Here is an 18,941-nt window from a genome sequence, read left to right as displayed (position 1 = left end):
ATTCTTTGACATTGATTTATTAATCAACAGTTAAAATATATTTTTTTTAAACATTTGTGCATCCATTCTGAATTGCCCACGTCCACATTGCAATGCATCTAAAAGTTGACTTTTCTCCCCACCTCTACTCTTGAACTGTATGAATTTAGACTTATCAAAACTTATGACATTCTCCATTCCTCTAGAGGGAAAATTATGGGTTACTACTCACAGCTTTTGTATGTTGGTTTACTTTCTCTTAAATAGTTACAGTATGTTTTTCACCAAAGTTTTGGGGTGTTTAAAGTACTAAAAGAGGATGTATTTATTTTTCAAATGTGAGTAAAACATCACTCAATGGTACTATAATTGTTGGTGTAGCAAACAGTCACAGACAGGCTTGTTTCAATGATTTAAGCTTTTATTTTCAGTAACAGAACAGGACAGTCTGCAGAAGAAAGTGGAGCTAAAAGCATGTTTTTTAAAAACGATCCCTTATGGTCTGCTAATTTCAACTCTTAAAACTCTGCTAGATCATCAGCGCCCCGTCATTTGTCAATAATTTCTCAGGAACAGTTGTGTGTATCTCTGTGGGGTAAGATGTGATGGATAGCTTTCCCTTGAGATGATCTATGGACATTTTCCAAACATTTATATCCCCTTCAGAAAGTTTACAATTAGTTTGCAAAATTAAATGTTCATCATAAAAATTCAGTCCTCAAGCGTCGCACTCCTACAGGCTTTAGATGTATTCCAGCTCCAGAACACCTGATTTAGATTAAATGACTCTTCTCAATGGCTTGTTGTCCAGTGCTGCACATTTATGTTGATCCATTAGTCTGATTCAGAAGGAATCATCCAAACCTGCAGGACAGCAGCACTTTGGACAAACCTGCTCTTAAGGTAAATACACAATGAATGATCCATCCATCACTACCATGTTGCTAAGAGGCCTTAGTATGACAATACAAAGAGACCTGAAAACACTAACTAAGCTGCTTCCTGTTAAATATTCAACCAATAAGCTAAAAATAAATTGATGTTAATGTCCAATCAGGAGCAACCAAAGATAACAATTGGCAAGAAAGTTCTGTGTGTCTAAAAAGAACAAAAATAAAAGTCAAATAAAGGACCTCTATGGCTGATATAAAACTAAGAAGATGCACGGTGGTGACAAAAATGGTAATGTGAGGATAGTAAATAACATCTTTTAATGTTTTTTTTTTTTTTTTTTTTTTTTTTTTGCAGCATCTGTAATGTTTTTAATGTTTTATGTAAAGCACTTTGAATTGTCCTGTAAATAAAATGTGTTATACTAATAAACTAGCTTGTCTTGTCCAAATGAATGTAAATAGATAAAAACAGCTGAAGGAAAAACTGTAAATATGTGAAAAGTTTTTGTTTAATTATTTCTATTTCCATGTTTCTCTGTGTTTGTTTCAATGTTGATATTTTTTCTCGTCAAAGTAAAGACTTAAGAATAATGGTGTGTGTTCTTTCTACAAGTTCTGTTGGTAATACATTCTGTTGTGTTTTTAGTTTTTAATGGCTGTTCTTTATGCTGCTATATCTATTAAGACATTCATTTAGCATCATTTTAACCTCATGATCTGACAACTGAGGCTGTCCTGAAAACATCATGTCAAGATGTTGACTGGGATTAAAAGGGTTCAGCTTCTACACAAAAAAAGAAAAAAAAAAAAAGAAAAAAAAAAGAAAGGCTTGGAGATTTAAGAGTTAAAGGTACAGGACCTAAGAGACATTCAACCATGTCAATTCTTGATTCACATTTCATGCAGCATTACAGCAATAACAGAGAAATAAAGACAGAATAAATTTGCAATACGCTGCTTTTTGCGTAGATGCTTGATGTTTTTGTATCAGCCGAATAATGACCAGCTCTTGACGCAGACAGATTGTTTCTTCTTATCGCACTTCTGATCATCCCAGCATTTCTTTTCTGTAAATGTCAGAAAAAAACAAACAATCAAAAAAACAAAACAAAACATGTATTTAGGATTAAGTTTTAAATTGTGGATCAAGTTTTAATACACTTTAGTTGATGTAATTTTTCATCATCAACTACAAAGCTGCCATTGTTTTTTTGTCATTTATCATTTTATCAGGTTACCTGAGAAATTCATTACAAGGCAATCCTGGTTGCCAAGGTTGTTCGGTTCTCCTTGGCACCAGTATGAAAACAAGAAACGTGAGCCATCAGTCCAAAGCCATTCCCCCTCCTTGATAAGAGAAAATAAGAATAAGGAACAGTCGACTGAAGCAAAGTAGATTTAAAGTCAACATAAACTCAGTTGAACAAGTTAAAGAAAAGCAAAAAGAAGGCTCAGTATTTCTATAAAACATCTGGTCAACATACAGTTTATAAGGAGAAAAATTATTCTCTTATTTGTCACTAAATATGGAAAATATTTTGATTTAATTACTGTTTCTGGAAAATTTTGTCACATGTCAAAGCTTTTAAGAAAATGGATCTCTGACTGCTCCAACCAAGATCAAAGCATGAAAAATCAGATTCTTGTATTTATTAATTTTACATACCTTTACACTGTCAGTGCCTCCGATCCATGTTGTAGGATAATCGTGTGTCTGATCTGCTATCATCTTCTGGATGTGATGGTACTCCTCAGCACTACGTACAGATACAAGGTGCGCATTCATGGACTTACAGTTTTCCTACAGTGGAAATAAATGGAGATGCAATTAACCGTCCTCACAAAAACAGAGAATATTACAGCTGGATGACATTAACACATTTTGTCCTCCAAAGATCGTGTTCTAGACTTGTTCCTACTGACATCATGTAGAACCATCCAAATAAGCTCTTTCAATCTGATTTCATGAAATAACATAATGAAAACATAACATGTCATGTTGTGTGTATTGCATTGCTTTCTTTGTTGTATAATTGTATAGAATGTACTATTATGAAGTGCTGACTCTCCCCAGTCACATAGCGGACACATTTGGGCCTAATGTGGGTGACTTTTGGCACTTCTACTAAGTGCGTAACTAGCAAGTGGCTTGTGAGTCCTGCGTTTGGGCCAAACATGTTTTGCTATCTGGGTCTACCCTTTATGTTTACCCTGAAACTAACATGCCCAAAAAGACAAATGAAAAGCTTAAAATGCCTGATGTTTCTACACAATGTTATAAGAGTTAAAACTCTGGTCAGAACCATCATGGTAAGAAGAAGCAGAGTCAGAGTCATGATGATGATTCTCACCTTCAGTACAGAGAGAGACAGTCATGTTAGTTATTCTTCTGTTTGACCATAAAAAAAACAGGTTCAGTTATAACACTGAATCTCTTCTATGTAATGTTAACCCTGAGTAATGTGACATGAGCCTAGCTGATGTAAATACATTCCTTAACTAACATCTTTTTTTCTCTCTCTTTTAACAAACCGGATTTCTAGATTCTTTTAGTTTTGGAAAGTCTTTAATGAGAGAATAAATCGAATAAAACCATAGAGGTAAGTAAATGTATAAAACATGTTGATGTGTTACCTCAGCAGCAGACCAGGTCAAAGATCTTGGAACAAATTGAAAACAGCGCCAATCATACAGAGTCCATCCAGAAGAACAAAGCAATCCTCTCTTTTCAACGACATTCACTTCTGAAAGAAAACAAAAAAAAAAAACATCTGTTTCTTTCTGATTTACATCAGAAAAAAAATCATGACTAAGTGGAAATGATTACATATAAAAGAGGAAAAATAGCTACGAACCTTCAGCTTCTGTCTGTTTTGCAGCATCTGGAGGAGAAGTTGTTTAAAATGTTACTTGGTTTGATTTAGTTTATTTAATCACTGTATTTACACCACAGTATAATTATTTTATGTTAGTTTATACAAGTCTCATTTCAGGCAAGAGCTGAATTTATTCTTCATTGATCATCCTTTACCAAATATCGCCCCGATTTGGTCCTGACCTATGGCATTGCCCAATTCTTTTATATTTGTTTCACCAGACAGATGCTTGATATTAAATTATTTATTTTATGAACACAGCCTGGCCAACATGGCAGCAGTGACACAAACGGAGGGGATATCTGAGTGTGGCCACCAAAACTCAGCCACATCACCACCTCATGTGACCCCCGTTGCCATAGTCTATGTACAAGCAGGCTTCGGTTTCAGGACCAGTCCTGGCCCAGTAAATTCTTAATCCACATTCAGACCAACAACTAAAATCTGGATCACATGTGGCCTACAGGAGACTTGCCATAATCCAAACCAGGCTGGCAGCTGACATCTGGTCCACTTCTGGCCCACATAACATTTGCCAGTGTTGTAACTGAGCCATAAGGAGCCCGGATTTGGCCCAAACATGTCTGCAGTCTGAGAAATAATTTCCCACAAAATCATCCTCAGGTCAAATACTCGTTTAGGCTGATATTAAAACATTTAAGCAAAAAACATTCATCCCCTGAAACTGGTTACTATCTTCACTCATTTCAGGAAATCCAAGATGGGCATTTAAAGTTTTTACTGTCAGAAAGCACAAGTTTAGACGGATGTACTCACCAGCAGCTCTGGTCAGAGCCACCATGGCAACAAGAAGCAGAGTCAGAGTCATGATGATTCTCACCTTCAGTACAGAGAGACAGTCATGTTAGTTATTCTTCTGTTTGACCATAAAAAAGCCTAAAAACAGGAGGATGTAAGAGAGTTTGTATCAAACCTGCAGCAGAACGATCTTCAGTTTCAGTCTGAATCTTCAGGTTTGTTCTGAGCTGCCAAGGACCGGCTCTTATATCCAGTTCTTTATCTTTCCATCTCCAATATATCAGGAACTTAAAAGAAGTTAAAACTGACTGACACACACACACACACACACCCACCCACACACACACACACACACACACACACACACACACACACACACACACACACACACACAAAGGCTGTTCCTCTTTTTAATTTGCACCAAATTAGTGTAATTATCACAAAGCTGTCTTTTTTTTTTTCAAAAATTTTGGATTTATTTCAGATACTTTTAAGTTGAAACAACCAGAACTGTGTGGAATATTGCCAACACCATCCAACAAATAAAATAACTACTATTAAATATAATAGTTATAAATTTGAATCTTTGTGTGTTACAGTGTGCCTTTTAAGCCGAGAACTTCTGAAACAAAATTTCGTTGTGTCTTGCACAATGACAATAAAGATTCTTGATTCTTGATTCTTGATTCTTGAATTTCCATTTAGACCAGTTTATGGAGGAAACTATAATCATGAAAACACATTAATTGTTAGATTTCAGTTTTAACACAATAAAAGAAGAAAGTAAAGTTAAAAAAGGACTTGATGTCTTTAATAAACAATACACACACACACACACTCACAAAACAGCCTGTTTGTCTGCATATTTTCTTCTTCCTGTTTCTGTATAAAAACTGGTATCTCACAATCTATATTGCAAAATTTATGACTTTCTTTCATTCTTGACGAACTGGTCTAAATGCACACTCACTGAGCCTGTTTACACAACTACCAAAAGCCGATATCTGGGAGAAGTCTAATAATTCTAATAATCGATTCTGTTGCATCAACGTGAACTCTTGAAATAGCAATATTTATAAAAAACCCTATGTCTACATTTTCCCCTTCCATTAAGAGATTTATTTCAGAGTACTTACTACATATGTAGTAACAGAAATTAATTTCACAACCTCTGGTGTTTGTTGAACATGACGGTACCTGCGTTCTTATATTGGAGTAAAATAAACTACATGTTAAGGTTTTAATTCGTTTATACTTCAATTTCCTGCTGCTGCACACCATCATGTTTTTCTTTTGTGCTCCACTGAGAGTCTTGAAAAAATATGCTAAAATTCTATCTCTCACGCTCTAACACACACACACACACAAACACACACACACACACGCACACACAAACAAAGATCATCTGTATTGAACCCACAGTATTAAACTGAACTGAAGAGCAGTTATAAGTGTGGACAAACCAAAGATTAGGTAAATAAGATAAGAATAACATATTTAAACAGACTAAATATGATTTACGATTTAAAAACATAAAACTTTACCAAAAGTATAAAAATACAGGAAATTAAGTAGGCTAAAGAAAACATTAAATACACTTGAAATAAACAAATAAATTTAAGACTAAAAGTCAGAGTAACTGTCATGAGTATTATATACTGTTATTTTCTACATCAAAATCAGCTCCTCTCACAGAGTTAGGGCCAAATTATCCACCCACAGGTGAATATCGGTGGAGAGTGAACGCTCCACCGATTGACCTTTTATTGTAGTGAGTTTCTACTTTATTAGGAAGTATATTCAGATGACATGTTGTGAAAACAGTTGCGATTATTTAGCATGTTTTAGACTCTAAATGATCATCCCTATCTTGTGTAATGCTGAATCATTTTAATATTTCACAAACTGGTTGCACCAATCTTGTTCAGGCAAACTTGAAAGTGTCCATTCTCTTCAGTACTTTTAAATTTTATTGTCTTGTGGTAAGGCACTTTCTTTTCATCTTTCATCCCATTCAAAAATAACTACTTCTTAAAGGGTTACCACAAGGGCTACAAGCATCAGTACCAACATATGAATTATACAGTAGCACTTAAGGGTGTTAACTTATCTACATGTGTTCATGTGTTGAAGGCAACCAGTTGATAAAATGTTGTATTATTAATATCTTATCAGTTGGTTATAATTTCATCATATTGTGTGTTATGTGTAGGGATGTTACGATCAATCATATGTCGAGCATGTGACACGGAAGTGTTGCGAGCATTGTCTCTGAGCATTGATTCAGCATGCCAAAAGTCACGTGATAAACCAACCGAGGCCTCATTACATCATCATCAAGCAGCCCATGGGAAATTTGAAGGGGCCGAGCTTTTCAATCTGTCAGTGATTTAAAAGGGGTTCCAAACGCTTAGCAGATTGTGGGTTTTTGAGAGGAGGAGAATTTGCCAGTGATTGTGCGACATTACATTTGGTGAACAGATTTAGGGAAAGCATGACGTTAGCATTAGCTCATGTAGATTACATTTAGCTGACAAACATTTATATAGACACACTTAGTTACAAACACAGAAGAGAAATACTACATGCATACACTCACATACATACAGACAGCACACACATCTTCACATAGAAATATAGATATACATATAAATATAGTTAGGTTATTATATATACACATAAATATTGATAAGTTTAGAGAGTGTTTGAGAGGCTGTAAGAGATTGTGTGTAGACTGTGTCTGAGTGAAAGGTGTGGTGTGTTTGAGTGAGACAGAGAATAAGGGCGATGGAGGGAGAGACAGTGCCACCCAAGTGTGTACGTTCCTATGCATGGGAACACTGACATGATTTTACCGAAAAAAAGTCAAATGTCTCATATGTGCTCAGGAGATAATGTACAGCGGGAACATGTTGGCAATACTGCGGCATTTGCGTGCCAAACACCCGGAGACAACGCCTACAACTGTTGCTGTTCCTACTCTTGGTGGTGCAGGAGTAGGAACAGCAACATAATTTTAATAATTTTAATAACATAATTTTAGTTTTATTTGCCATCTTTCTGAAACGTCAACGCTCCACCGATCTTGACCTTTTATCGTAGTGAGTTTCTACTTTATTAGGAAGTATATTCAGATGACATGTTGTGAAAACAGTTAAGATTATGCAACATGTTTTAGACTCTAAATGATCATCCCCATCTTGTGTAATGCTGAATCATTTTAATATTTCACAAACTGGTTGCACCAATCTTGTTCAGGCAACTTGAAAGTGTCCATTCTCTTCAGTACTTTTAAATTTTATTGTCTTGTGGTAAGGCACTTTCTTTTCATCTTTCATCCCATTCAAAAATAATTACTTCTTAAAGGGTTACCATAAGGGCTACAAGCATCAGTACCAACATATGAATTATACAGTAGAACTCAAGGGTGTTAATTTTTCTACATGTTTTGAAGGCAACCAGTTGATAAAATGTTGTATTATTAATATCTTATCAGTTGGTTATAATTTCATCATAGTATGTGTTATGTGTAGGGATGTTATGATCGAGCTGATCTGCTCGATCATGTGTCGATCATGTGACACGCAAGTGTTGCAAGCATTGTCTCTGAGCATCTCTGAGAAATACTACATACATACATACTGAGAAATACTCACATACATACAGACACATCTTCACATAGAAATATAGATATACATATAAATATAGTTAGGTTATTATATATACATACAAATATTGACAATTATAGAGAGTGTTTGAGAGGCTGTAAGAGATTGTGTGTAGACTGTGGCTGAGTGAAAGGTGTGGTGTTTGAGTGAGACACAGAGTAAGGGCGATGGAGGGAGAGCCAGTGCCACCCAAGCACAGTCTCCGATGCATTGGCACACTGTCTTGAGTTCACCGAAAAAAAGTCAAGTGTCTCATAAGTGCTCAGGAGAACACCTGTTGCTGTTCCTGCTCCTACTCCGGGTGGTGCAGCAAACCGTCAAGGTAGGATTCTAAATTCCTACAATATATGCTAGACATTATGAAATGAGTACTGGTCAAATATGGTTAACAACAGTTCAATATCATCACCTTCCTAAAATAATGGCCTATGTCATTTGTTATTTAAGTATTTTTTTGCCTGAATCATCATTTTGTTATACGGGCCACTTTTGACATTGTCACCAACAACCTCAGATAAACAGTTCATTGTCTGATCTTTTCTTCTGACAATGTTGGTGATATTATCAGCATAAGAAAATGATTAATAAAATGAAATAAATAATTTTTGTACAATAAATAATACGTCTTTGCTGTAGGATGGTGACGATATGTAAATTATTTTATTTTATTGGGCGGCAAGCTGAATTAGATGAGGCACTGGTTGGGATGATCGTTACGGATACACAGCCATTGGTGGAGGACAAAGGTTTCAGGGCCTTTGTTCAGAAGCTTGACCCCACATACACCCTGCCTACTCAGGCTTTGAAGGTATTGGTGGTGAAGAAATATAATGAGGGTAAAGAACATGCCATGAAAGCTGTGGAGAAGGAAGAAGGGGTAGGCCTAACAGTGGACATGTGTCGCCTATTGCCATGGATGGCTACATTGGGGTCACCTGCCACTACGTAAATGAGGATACGGAGCTAGCAAGTGTTCCGTTGGGTGTCAGCCACTTCAAGCAGTCGCATACGGCCAAGAATTTGAGAGATGCCTTGCACGCACAGTTGACCGCATGGGGATTGAGGCAAAAGCTGAATTAAATTAATGGGCTATTGTGAAGAAGTTGAAAAGAAGCTGTTGGATCCACTTGATTTCATTCAGGTGTGTTAGACCAGGGAAACAATGAAAACCTGCAGGACCCAGCCCTCGAGAACCAGAGTTTAACACCCTGTTCTAGAGGTTGACACCCGGTGGAACTCCACCTTTTCCATGCTGCAGCGTCTTCATGAGCAGCATAAACCGGTTGGAGCTGCGTTCCCGTCTCTGGCCGCTGATGTCACCCCTCTCTCATGTACTGAATATGACACCATTGGTGGGTGCCTAGAGGTTCTTGGACCATTCAACTTGGCAACAACAGAACTATCTTCAGAGAAGACCAGTGTCGGCATCAAAAGTCTTTCCGATAATCCGAATGGTGCAACATAAACTTGCTAGAGCTCTTTCACCTGGTCAAATGATTCATAACAGCAAGCCATTTTCATGTAACATAACATTAAGCAATAATCTCCCTTCCCTCCACAATAAAAACAATATTAACACAATAATAATTTATTTAATATTTATTTTTCTAGTGAGTGACCATGGTATAAGCAGGATAATGCCCTTCGGGGTGTCCATTATTATAAATTAGCTATCTAGCTAGCTAACTAGATAGATAGATAGATAGATAGATAGATAGATAGATAGATAGATAGATAGATAGATAGATAGATAGATAGATAGATAGATAGATAGATAGATAGATAGATAGATAGATAGATAGATAGATAGAGTTTTTGAGTTTTAAAAGGCCCTTTATTCTAGGCTTTACATAGCAAAGGAAAAAATCACATATACAACAGTAAAAAAAAACAACAAAAACAACAACAAAAACAAAAAAGAGGGGGAAAAGATCAAAAATTGAAAACCAAACCTTTTTCCATAACTGAAACCAGAACATTCTGCAGACCCCAGAATTCCACAAATTCCTCCAACCTGTTTGTAAGTTTAAAGAAATGAAATTCCACCCTGAGCCGAGCTGCCAGTAACCTGGTGAAAACCAGGAGAACCTTCTCTGACCCTTGACCTTTGATCCTATTCCTTCTAGTCTTCCAAATGGCTATCTTAGCCTCACTGAAAATGAAATTTAACAGTATGTGAACAGATTTTTTGCATGCCGAGTACGTAGGACCAAAAACAAAATAACTGAAAGAGAACCGTTCTCCAAACCTTTGAACCAAACCCCTCAAAAGCTCAAACAAACCCATCAGCCGTGAACACTGAACAAAAAGATGGTGAACCGTTTCTAATTGGAAACAAAAGGGACACCCAGGCCCTGTGTTAGGATCAAGGTGTGCCAGGTAGCTGTTGGTGGCTATGGCCCCGTGCACAACCCTCCACTGAAGGTCACCAGACCGTATATCAATTGGGTGTTTGTACATGGACCGCCAGCAGGCTTTAGGGGACGCCCCAGAGCCAAAAAACTCAGTCCACCTCGACCCCCTGACAGCCACCAGAGAGCGTAGGTTTGAAACCTTCATGCTAATAAGGTAGAGGGCCCTTTTTCCCAGCCCTTCAAACTCACCCAGCTCTGGTGTCTGAAAAGTCAGTAAAAGGTCTTGGTTCTCCTGCCACTGCTCTATGGCAGGAGAAACTACCAGAGAGGGGAAAACATACTCATACTCATCCCACTGGTCAGACAGAGTGCGGTTCTCAGCAATTGCTCTCAGTGGTTCTGGTAAAGAAGCACAGACCTCTTGTACCAGCCTGCTAAGCAATCTGTCCGAGTGTATCTGCAGCAGACCGGCCAGACTAGAAACCGAGGACTTCAGGCGGTGGCCCAGTTTGACACAGCCTGCCTCCTTCATCCGGGACCGCAGAGAGAGAGAGAGAGAGAGAGAGAGAGAGAGAGAGAGAGAGAGAGAGAGAGAGAGAGAGAGAGAGAGAGAGAGAGAGAGAGATAGATAGATATATACATACATACATATTATCTATATATATAATATATAGCTCTATCGTGGGGCAAGAGAGGATCTTCCAGGCATAAGTTAGGCATAAGGTGAAAAATCAGTAATACAGGATGTCCAGGATTATCAGAGATTGCTTTTTCTTTCTTTTTTTTTTATTTGTTTTCTTTCCTGTCCTGTCCAGCATTATAGCAAGTCAAATGATATTCTAGTTGCTGTGCTTTGCTGAGAAAATTTGCTTTACCATGGGGAGGTTTTTTGGGTATAAGGCTCCTCTTGTTAATCTGATTCTTTTTTTTTTTTTTTTTTTTTTTATTTATTAGGCAACGACCCTTCAATGCAAACTATCACCAGATGACAAACTACGAGACCAGAGACTTTCCTACAGCTTTTACAATAAAAAAGATCTGACAGTAATCAAGAGTTCCTAAATAATAACCAAATCAAAAATCATATTACAAACGTTTCACAACAACCAAAGTACCAGAAACTCACTCACAGAAAAAAAAAAAATAAATAAATAAATAAATCAAACAAACAAACAAACAAAAAAAAATCTCTTAGTGTACAAACCCACTGGATAACTCAGAGACTGTGTCAGCATGCAGAGGATGAGGAGTAAGGTGGGATCAGTGGTGAGTCTGGTTATGCACATGCCACCACAGCTTTACAGAGGCTAGAAGCAGACTAGGACAGCCCAGAGCCCACCGCTATCAACAGCAATCCGAACGAACGAACCCATGCCAACCCACATTGAAGACGACCCCCAACCCACCCAGAGGGTGGCAAAGGAGAGTCCCAGCCAGAGCCCCCTGGTGGTCACGGGGCACAGGCCCCTGGTGGGCCAAGATCAACAGCCACTGACCCCCCTCCATCTCGCTTTCTTAATTATCTGTTTTCCATACAAGGTTCTTAACCCTGTCAAACATTATGGCATTTTAGATGAACTAATTTATCTGTTTTCCCTGACAATTAAATCCAACTCTCTGTTGGTCTCTGTTTCTCTGTGGGCTTATGCTGTAAAACTACACCTGCCCCTTGAAATTCTGCCGCCACCAACCCCCCCCTCCCTCCTCCTTTCACATAATGGTATAATCCTAGTCTTTCCTTGCATGTGACTGGCTGCATGGTGGCTGGTCAAAATATAGTCCAGCCCCCTTTAAAACTGTCTCTCCCCAGCAGGAGAGCCCCTTCTAGTTCACTACAAATAATCTTCTCTCAGAGCCGGGGCGTTTGGGAATGACACATCACTTCTTTCCAGCTGCTGTTCCAACCTTTGAGGGCTTTAAAGTTTTATTTTTGAAGGACTCAGACCAAAAGTGTAGCTGCTGTTTTGTTAAAAGCCTGTGGATATTTTATGTTGAATGGCTGTAGATGGTTTGTTAGTGAAGACCGTGCAGGACATCAAGCAGTTAGTCCTCACAAAGTCGTGTTTCTGTCGGTTTCTAGAACCTGAAATGATTTATTGTGATAGGCTGAAGGCGGAAGTCATTTAACTGTCAACTTCACTGCAGTGTCCTTCAGCAATGAGGAAATAAGCTGAGTGGTGCTTAAGTTTGATAAACTGCCAACAAAGCCGAAAGGAAGAACTAAGTCACGTGCACAGTACACAGAGCACCGCTAACCAAAGACCTACCTAATCTGTTGGCTTTACTGTGAGCGACTGCCATCTTGGGGTTGAACATTAACAGCTTCTTTTCTACACTTTACTCCTGATAACTTCATGCTGAGTTCCCGGTAGGAGCACTTGATTACAGTAACCTTCCAACTCTGTGTCTGGACTTTATTTACCATCACTTCTCACTCCGTGTACCTGCTCTGATGGCACAACTTGTAAAGGACTAACATAGTTTTAGTAGTAGTATCATTCAAATGTTTCTTTTAGAGTAGCTCTCTTTCCTGCATGTGTTTAATTTTTAAAATAAAAACTTTCCTTACAGAGTTTATAACTTGTTTACTTAGTATTTAGATTAATTTCATTCCAGTTTCTGCTCAGTTTAACCAACAGCACTAAGCAAAAAAAGAAAGAAGGCATACCAAAGACAGCAAATAGATAAATAGGCAGAGTTTTAAGGATTACATTTTTTATTCGATGTTAAAGCAAATTTCAGTCTTTTAATGGGCAGAAATGTATGTAGATTTTAGGGATTAGCCCAGTGGCAGATTTTTATTGAGTAATGATTTTTCTTTTATTTATGTTTTGCTTGATCCAAGATGATTTGTTTGAAGAATATTTAAAGACAATTTAGCATTTGGAGGATTCCTGTTTTTGAAGCTTTGCATGTAAAACCAGCCACATCCTGCCAGATGAAGAAATGAACATGATGTCTCTCCTGCTCAAGCTACAAGCCAGTGAATGTAAATGAAACCCTGCTTGCAAAAATGCTTCCTGCACAGGAGATTTACTGTATTAACACATAAGGAGCAGACAGGAGGCAGCTGATTTTAGAGTCTCCACTGATGTGGAGCCATCTGGTGGCTCAGGGAAGCAGTGCCCCATCAATACTGTAAACATTAGGGATGGGGGGGGGGGGGGCTGCTGACCTTGACTCAAGACATTGTGGGTTGGTGGAGGGAGGGAATGCTTTGAAGACCTCCTCAATCCCACCGACACATTTTTCTGATGAGGAAGCAGAGTTGTGGGCTTTCCTATGTCTGGCGCTGAGGTGGCTGAGTTGGTTAAAAATTCCTCTATAGCAGGGCCCCGGGAATGGATGAGATCTGTACGGAGTTCCTTAAGGCTCAGGATGCTGCAGGGATGTCTTGCCTCTGCAGAACCACATGCATGGACATTGGGGACAGGTCCCAGGTCCCTTTTCAAAAAGGGGGATTGGAGGGTGTGCTCCAACTTCAGGGGGATCACACTCCTCAGCCTCCCTGGTAAAGTCTATTCAGGTGTTCTGGAGAAGAGAGTCCATCGAATAGTTAAACCTCGGATTGAGGAGGAGCAGTGTGGTTTTCGTCCTGGTTGTGGAACTGTGAACCAGCTCTGCCCCCTCTACAGGATGAAATCTCTACACTGGCTTCCAGTCAGTCACAGAATAGATTTTAAAACCTTTTTAATTGTTTACAAATGCCAGAATGATTTAGGCCCAGAATACATCTGTGATATGTTCAGAGAATCTGAACCTAGGTGCCCTACGATGAAGATACCTGGCGTAAATCCAAAGGAGCGAAGTAAACAGATTTCATATCAACCTCGAGAGCTTATGTATGAAATAAATGTACAAAAACGAAAACGAAGGACATTTTTGCTTTCATTTTGTAAACACATAATACAGTTTCAATTAGTTTATTTTTTTTTAAATCACTCGTTTTTATTTTTTGTTCAGTTAACGAAAATGTTTTTTTTTGTTTTAATTCTAGTTTTCGTTAGCTTTTGTTAACTATAATAACCTTGCCTCACACCACTGTTTCCTGGGTGCCACGGGGGTGGGCGGAGGGAGGTGGTGCTGATAGGGTGTCTGCTGGCCCTGTGGGGGTGCCCAGTCTGCTGCATTGTGATGGGGTGGTGGTGGCTTGCTATCCTTTGGTCTGCTCAGGATGTCTCCTACAGAGTGTGATAGGAGTGATAAGTGCGATGTGGTTGTGTGAAAGGGAGAGTCTGTGGGTACGGTCTGGGGGAGACTGTGAGTGGGGGGGTTACGGGGTGGATAGATGGATGTGGTATGGGTGGAGGAGTAAGGGTCGGGTGATCGGGTGAGAGTGTAGAAGAATAGGGGGGGGTGGTAGATGATGCCTTGGTTCCCGGGATGTGCGACTGGAACATTGGGGTGGGTGCTGACCCATGCTGGGTGGCTGTCTGGGGGGGGGCTGGTCTTCCTGAGCATGGTGCAGGCTCTCTGCCCTGGGGGTAGGTGGCTGCCTCTAAGGCTCTTTGGGCTCGGTACCCTTCATTCTGGCTGCCCTGAATGGCCGGTGCCTGGCGGGGTGGACGTTTGCTGATTTGGGCCCTGTGCCCCATGACCATAGAGGGCTCTGGCTGGGGCCTTCTTCTGCTGCCCTTGGGGTGGGTCCAGGGTAGTCTTTGTGGTGAGGTGGTTTGGGTTCATGCTCCAGGATTGCCGCCGATCGCCCGGGTCTCTGGGCCGCCCTAGTCTGCCTCTAGCCTCCGCAGAGGCGTGGACACATTTGCACAATTACACTCATCTTTGCTCAATCCTGATTCCTCATACTATGCATGCTGACACACTCGCTGAACCGTCCAGTTTTCTTTTATTTTGCTTTTACTTTACCAGGGGTCTGCAACCTTTACAATCCAAAGAGCCATTTTTGTCCAAAGGACATTTAGAAAAAACTCATTTACAGCGACAAATATTACATAGGAAATTTGTTTTATTTACCACAATTTTATTTCTATTTTTTCATTTAAAAATGTTGAAAAATATAAAACTTATTTAAAAAAATACATTTGTACATATCGATATTATATATCTATATTTAAAAACATTAAAGTGTAGCTACACCCCCTAATTTTTACGTAATTCCACTCACTGTCAAATTTGCCAGAACCTGCAAGGGTTGGGGTGGGAGTTGTGGGGTGATCAGGGGGCGGAGAGTGGGCGAGTCAGGATACACAGGCAGAAATGATTGACAGACAGCAGCTCAGCTCACTAGCAAGATGGAAAGTAAAATTCACAAAGCAGCTACACCACAGAGCGACCTTTGAAGTGGAAGACTTTCCCCTCCGGAATCTCCTCAGCTACACACAAGGTGGTCCTGAACTGTATCAGTCCGAGCCAATCAGGGGCTGCGCTGGCCTGTCAGCAGCTCTGGAAAGCTATGGCGACTCGCAGCAGCTTCAGGAAATGCCGCTGTAAGTTGCACCTGAGTTGCTGTCTGTCGCCATATGAGCATCAGCAAGCAAAGAATAAGGTTCGTTGTTACTTTTACACCCATCAAAAGCACAAATCTGTCCCAATTATGAGAATATTTTATCAGAAACTGTGAAAGAATAGAAGTCTGAAACGAGCAAATCTGGACCAGATAAGTTCACAGCCCTTCATATGCATTGGTGGGCGTAGGTTTTCTGTGCCTGCAAGGCGGGGACCCACCTATTTGCATCTGGAGGGAGGGGCTGTGAGGTTTTAAAAATTTTCTTGTGATGTAGAGTGGCTCTTAGTCACGAAAAAACAAACCTGGTTTTACCCTGTAGGGGGCGTTATGAGTCACTTTTCTACCCACAAAATCCAGTGGTTTTCATCACAATTAAGTAATACTGTGTTGTTTACAGCTCAAAAAACACATTTTTGGGTGCAATATCCCTTTAATTGTAGGGCTGGGCATTATGGCCTGAAAATAAAATCTCCAATTTTTTCAAACCAAATTTGATTATACATTTTATCGATTTGGCTTTATTTATTTTTTAAAAAACATCTTAAACCTTATTAAAAACAATATTAAATGTAAAGTTCTTACTTGCAAATGTGTTTGTTTTATTTATTTTTATATGAATGAATGGCAGCAAAAAAAGTAAAAAAAAAGTCATTACTTTTCCACCTTATAAATGTCTTCATATCTTGCATAGAAATTTGCAACACAACTGCATCCGTAATTTCTGGATCCATGGCAACGCTCTCCAATGGTTTAGGTATGTTCAAGTAATGGTTCAAGTGAGCAGAAAATTCTCTGAAAAGAAGAAAATAATGCTCCTCCATGGCTGGAAAAAAGGCAAGAATGTGAGGATTTGGGGTGTTATGCTCGATCATGTGTCAATATGTATTCTGTGTATATCTAAAATATGTCTACTTTATTTCTTTTCATTACAAGGCCAGACATCTTATTTAACTAGAAGTATCAAGCATTAGCGTTAAGACAGGTTTAAAGCAGGAAAGGTATTGTTGTTATGTAATAATTAAGAAGAAGTGGTGGGAGTGCATAAGTTTCGTAAAGTTTCTTTTCAAGTATTTACATTGGTGGTATAAAGTCCTTAAAGTGCCTTTCACCACCCAAAAGGACTTGGACTATTTTTGGGACGAAAAGATTGAGATGCTGTTCTGATCAAACTGCTTTCTTATACCCTCTTCTCAAGATTTTCTAACGGACAAACAGCTTCAGCTTTATTGATTAAGCGTCGGTAAAAGGCAAGGCAAATTTATTTTTATTGCACATTTCATGTACAAGACAATTGTGAAAGCAATTTTGCTGCATATGGTAATCACTCATATATACTCATATAATAATCACATGTATATTCAGTTTCGTTATTATTTTAATATTGTTAATCCATTCACTATTACATTTTCATATTGTGTGTTCTCATTTTACAGAATACTTAAGTTACAGTTTTCATTGTGTATGCGTGTGTGAGGTCAGACTGACCACTTTCTTCCCAGAGCTCTGATATGGCAGAGTTGAGACTGGTTTTCGCACCTGCTAGATAGCAATAGTTTAACTGCAACGCTGTCCTTCTGATGCATCAGACGCCCGCAGCCAGCAGATGAAGCTCGTTAATTTGGTCAAATGATTCAGAACAGCAAGCCATTTTCATGCATTTGGGTCAAAGTTGGCTCGATGATTCACGAGGCCTCAGTTTCACCACCGCGAGGAATGTAGAACGGTCCGGTGTCTAAATACTGTGGTGGTTGATTAGTGGATGAGATCCTGGTGTTGAGATCAGCACAGGTGAGATGATTGCTGACTTAGTAATTCTCCAGGTACAGACATGACACACAAGACAGACAGAGCGAGCCAGACACACACACACACACACACACGGGAGACAGACAGGAACCCTGACAGAGGGACGTTTGTCTCTGTGGCTTCTTATGTTGGAGTAAACCTTGTAAATTTTGTGACAGCTTGGCTATGCATCAGATAATTTCGTCTTCATGACAGAGAAACAAAACATCATCGTCAGGACCCCCAAAAACATCCAATAAAATCCCAAAACTCCAGATCTGCCTATCATCATCTATGCACAGATGTTTTGGTTGTGTTTACCCACAATGCCCTGTGTTGAACGCACAATCTGTTTGTGTTATTGTCTGCTTCCTGTATTTGGTTCACTTGAAGTGAAGTGAGATCAGAGATCATTTGCACATGCACACCTCCCTAAACAAATCTGACTTCCCGAGCAAACGAAGCCACCCATAGAAGACAAAGTACTTCACCATGCTAGCTTTTAATGCAGAGGGTGTCAGGCAGATTTCGTTCTTAGCCATGATGTCGGGTATGAACACGTCCACAATAATGAGTTCCCCCTTTTGCATTCTTTGACATTGAGTTATTCATCAACAGTTAAAATATATTTTTTTAAACATTTGTGCATCCATTCTGAATTGCCCACGTCCACATTGCAATGTATCTAAAAGATGACTTTTCTCCCCTCCCCTACTCTTAAACTGTATGAATTTAGACTTATCAAAACTTATGACATTCTCCATTCCTCTAGAGGGAAAATTATGGGTTACTACTCACAGCTTTTGTATGTTGGTTTACTTTTTCTTAAATAGTTACAGTATATGTATGTCACTAAAGTTTTGGGGTGTTTAAAGTACTAAAAGAGGATGTATTTATTTTTCAAATGTGAGTAAAACATCACTCAATGGTACTATAATTGTTGGTGTAGCAAACAGTCACAGACAGGCTTGTTTCAATGATTTAAGCTTTTATTTTCAGTAACAGAACAGGACAGTCTGCAGAAGAAAGTGGAGCTAAAAGCATGTTTTTTAAAAACGATCCCTTATGGTCTGCTAATTTTAACTCTTAAAGCTCTGCTAGATCATCAGTGCCCCGTCATTTGTCAATAATTTCTCAGGAACAGTTGTGTGTATCTCTGT

General features: G+C 39.1%; 1 protein-coding gene across 1 annotated transcript; it reads right to left on the bottom strand.

Annotated features, from left to right (window-relative positions):
- Nucleotides 1–382: 382 nt before the first annotated feature.
- LOC121640195 (type-2 ice-structuring protein-like) lies at nt 383–4,751 on the bottom strand. Its single transcript, XM_041985913.1, has 7 exons — nt 4,683–4,751; nt 4,526–4,589; nt 3,728–3,754; nt 3,507–3,616; nt 2,539–2,673; nt 2,111–2,219; nt 383–1,939 (listed from the first exon to the last, which is right to left on the bottom strand). Exons 2-7 carry the CDS (start codon nt 4,575–4,577, stop codon nt 1,860–1,862), a joined length of 513 nt encoding a protein of 170 aa, XP_041841847.1. The 5' UTR covers nt 4,578–4,589; nt 4,683–4,751; the 3' UTR covers nt 383–1,859.
- Nucleotides 4,752–18,941: the final 14,190 nt, after the last annotated feature.

Source organism: Melanotaenia boesemani, chromosome 5 (genome assembly GCF_017639745.1).
Source record: "Melanotaenia boesemani isolate fMelBoe1 chromosome 5, fMelBoe1.pri, whole genome shotgun sequence".
In the NCBI taxonomy this organism is placed as follows: domain Eukaryota; kingdom Metazoa; phylum Chordata; class Actinopteri; order Atheriniformes; family Melanotaeniidae; genus Melanotaenia; species Melanotaenia boesemani.
The sequence above is the reverse complement of the archived record's forward strand: the minus strand, read 5'-3'. Positions and strand labels throughout refer to the sequence as shown.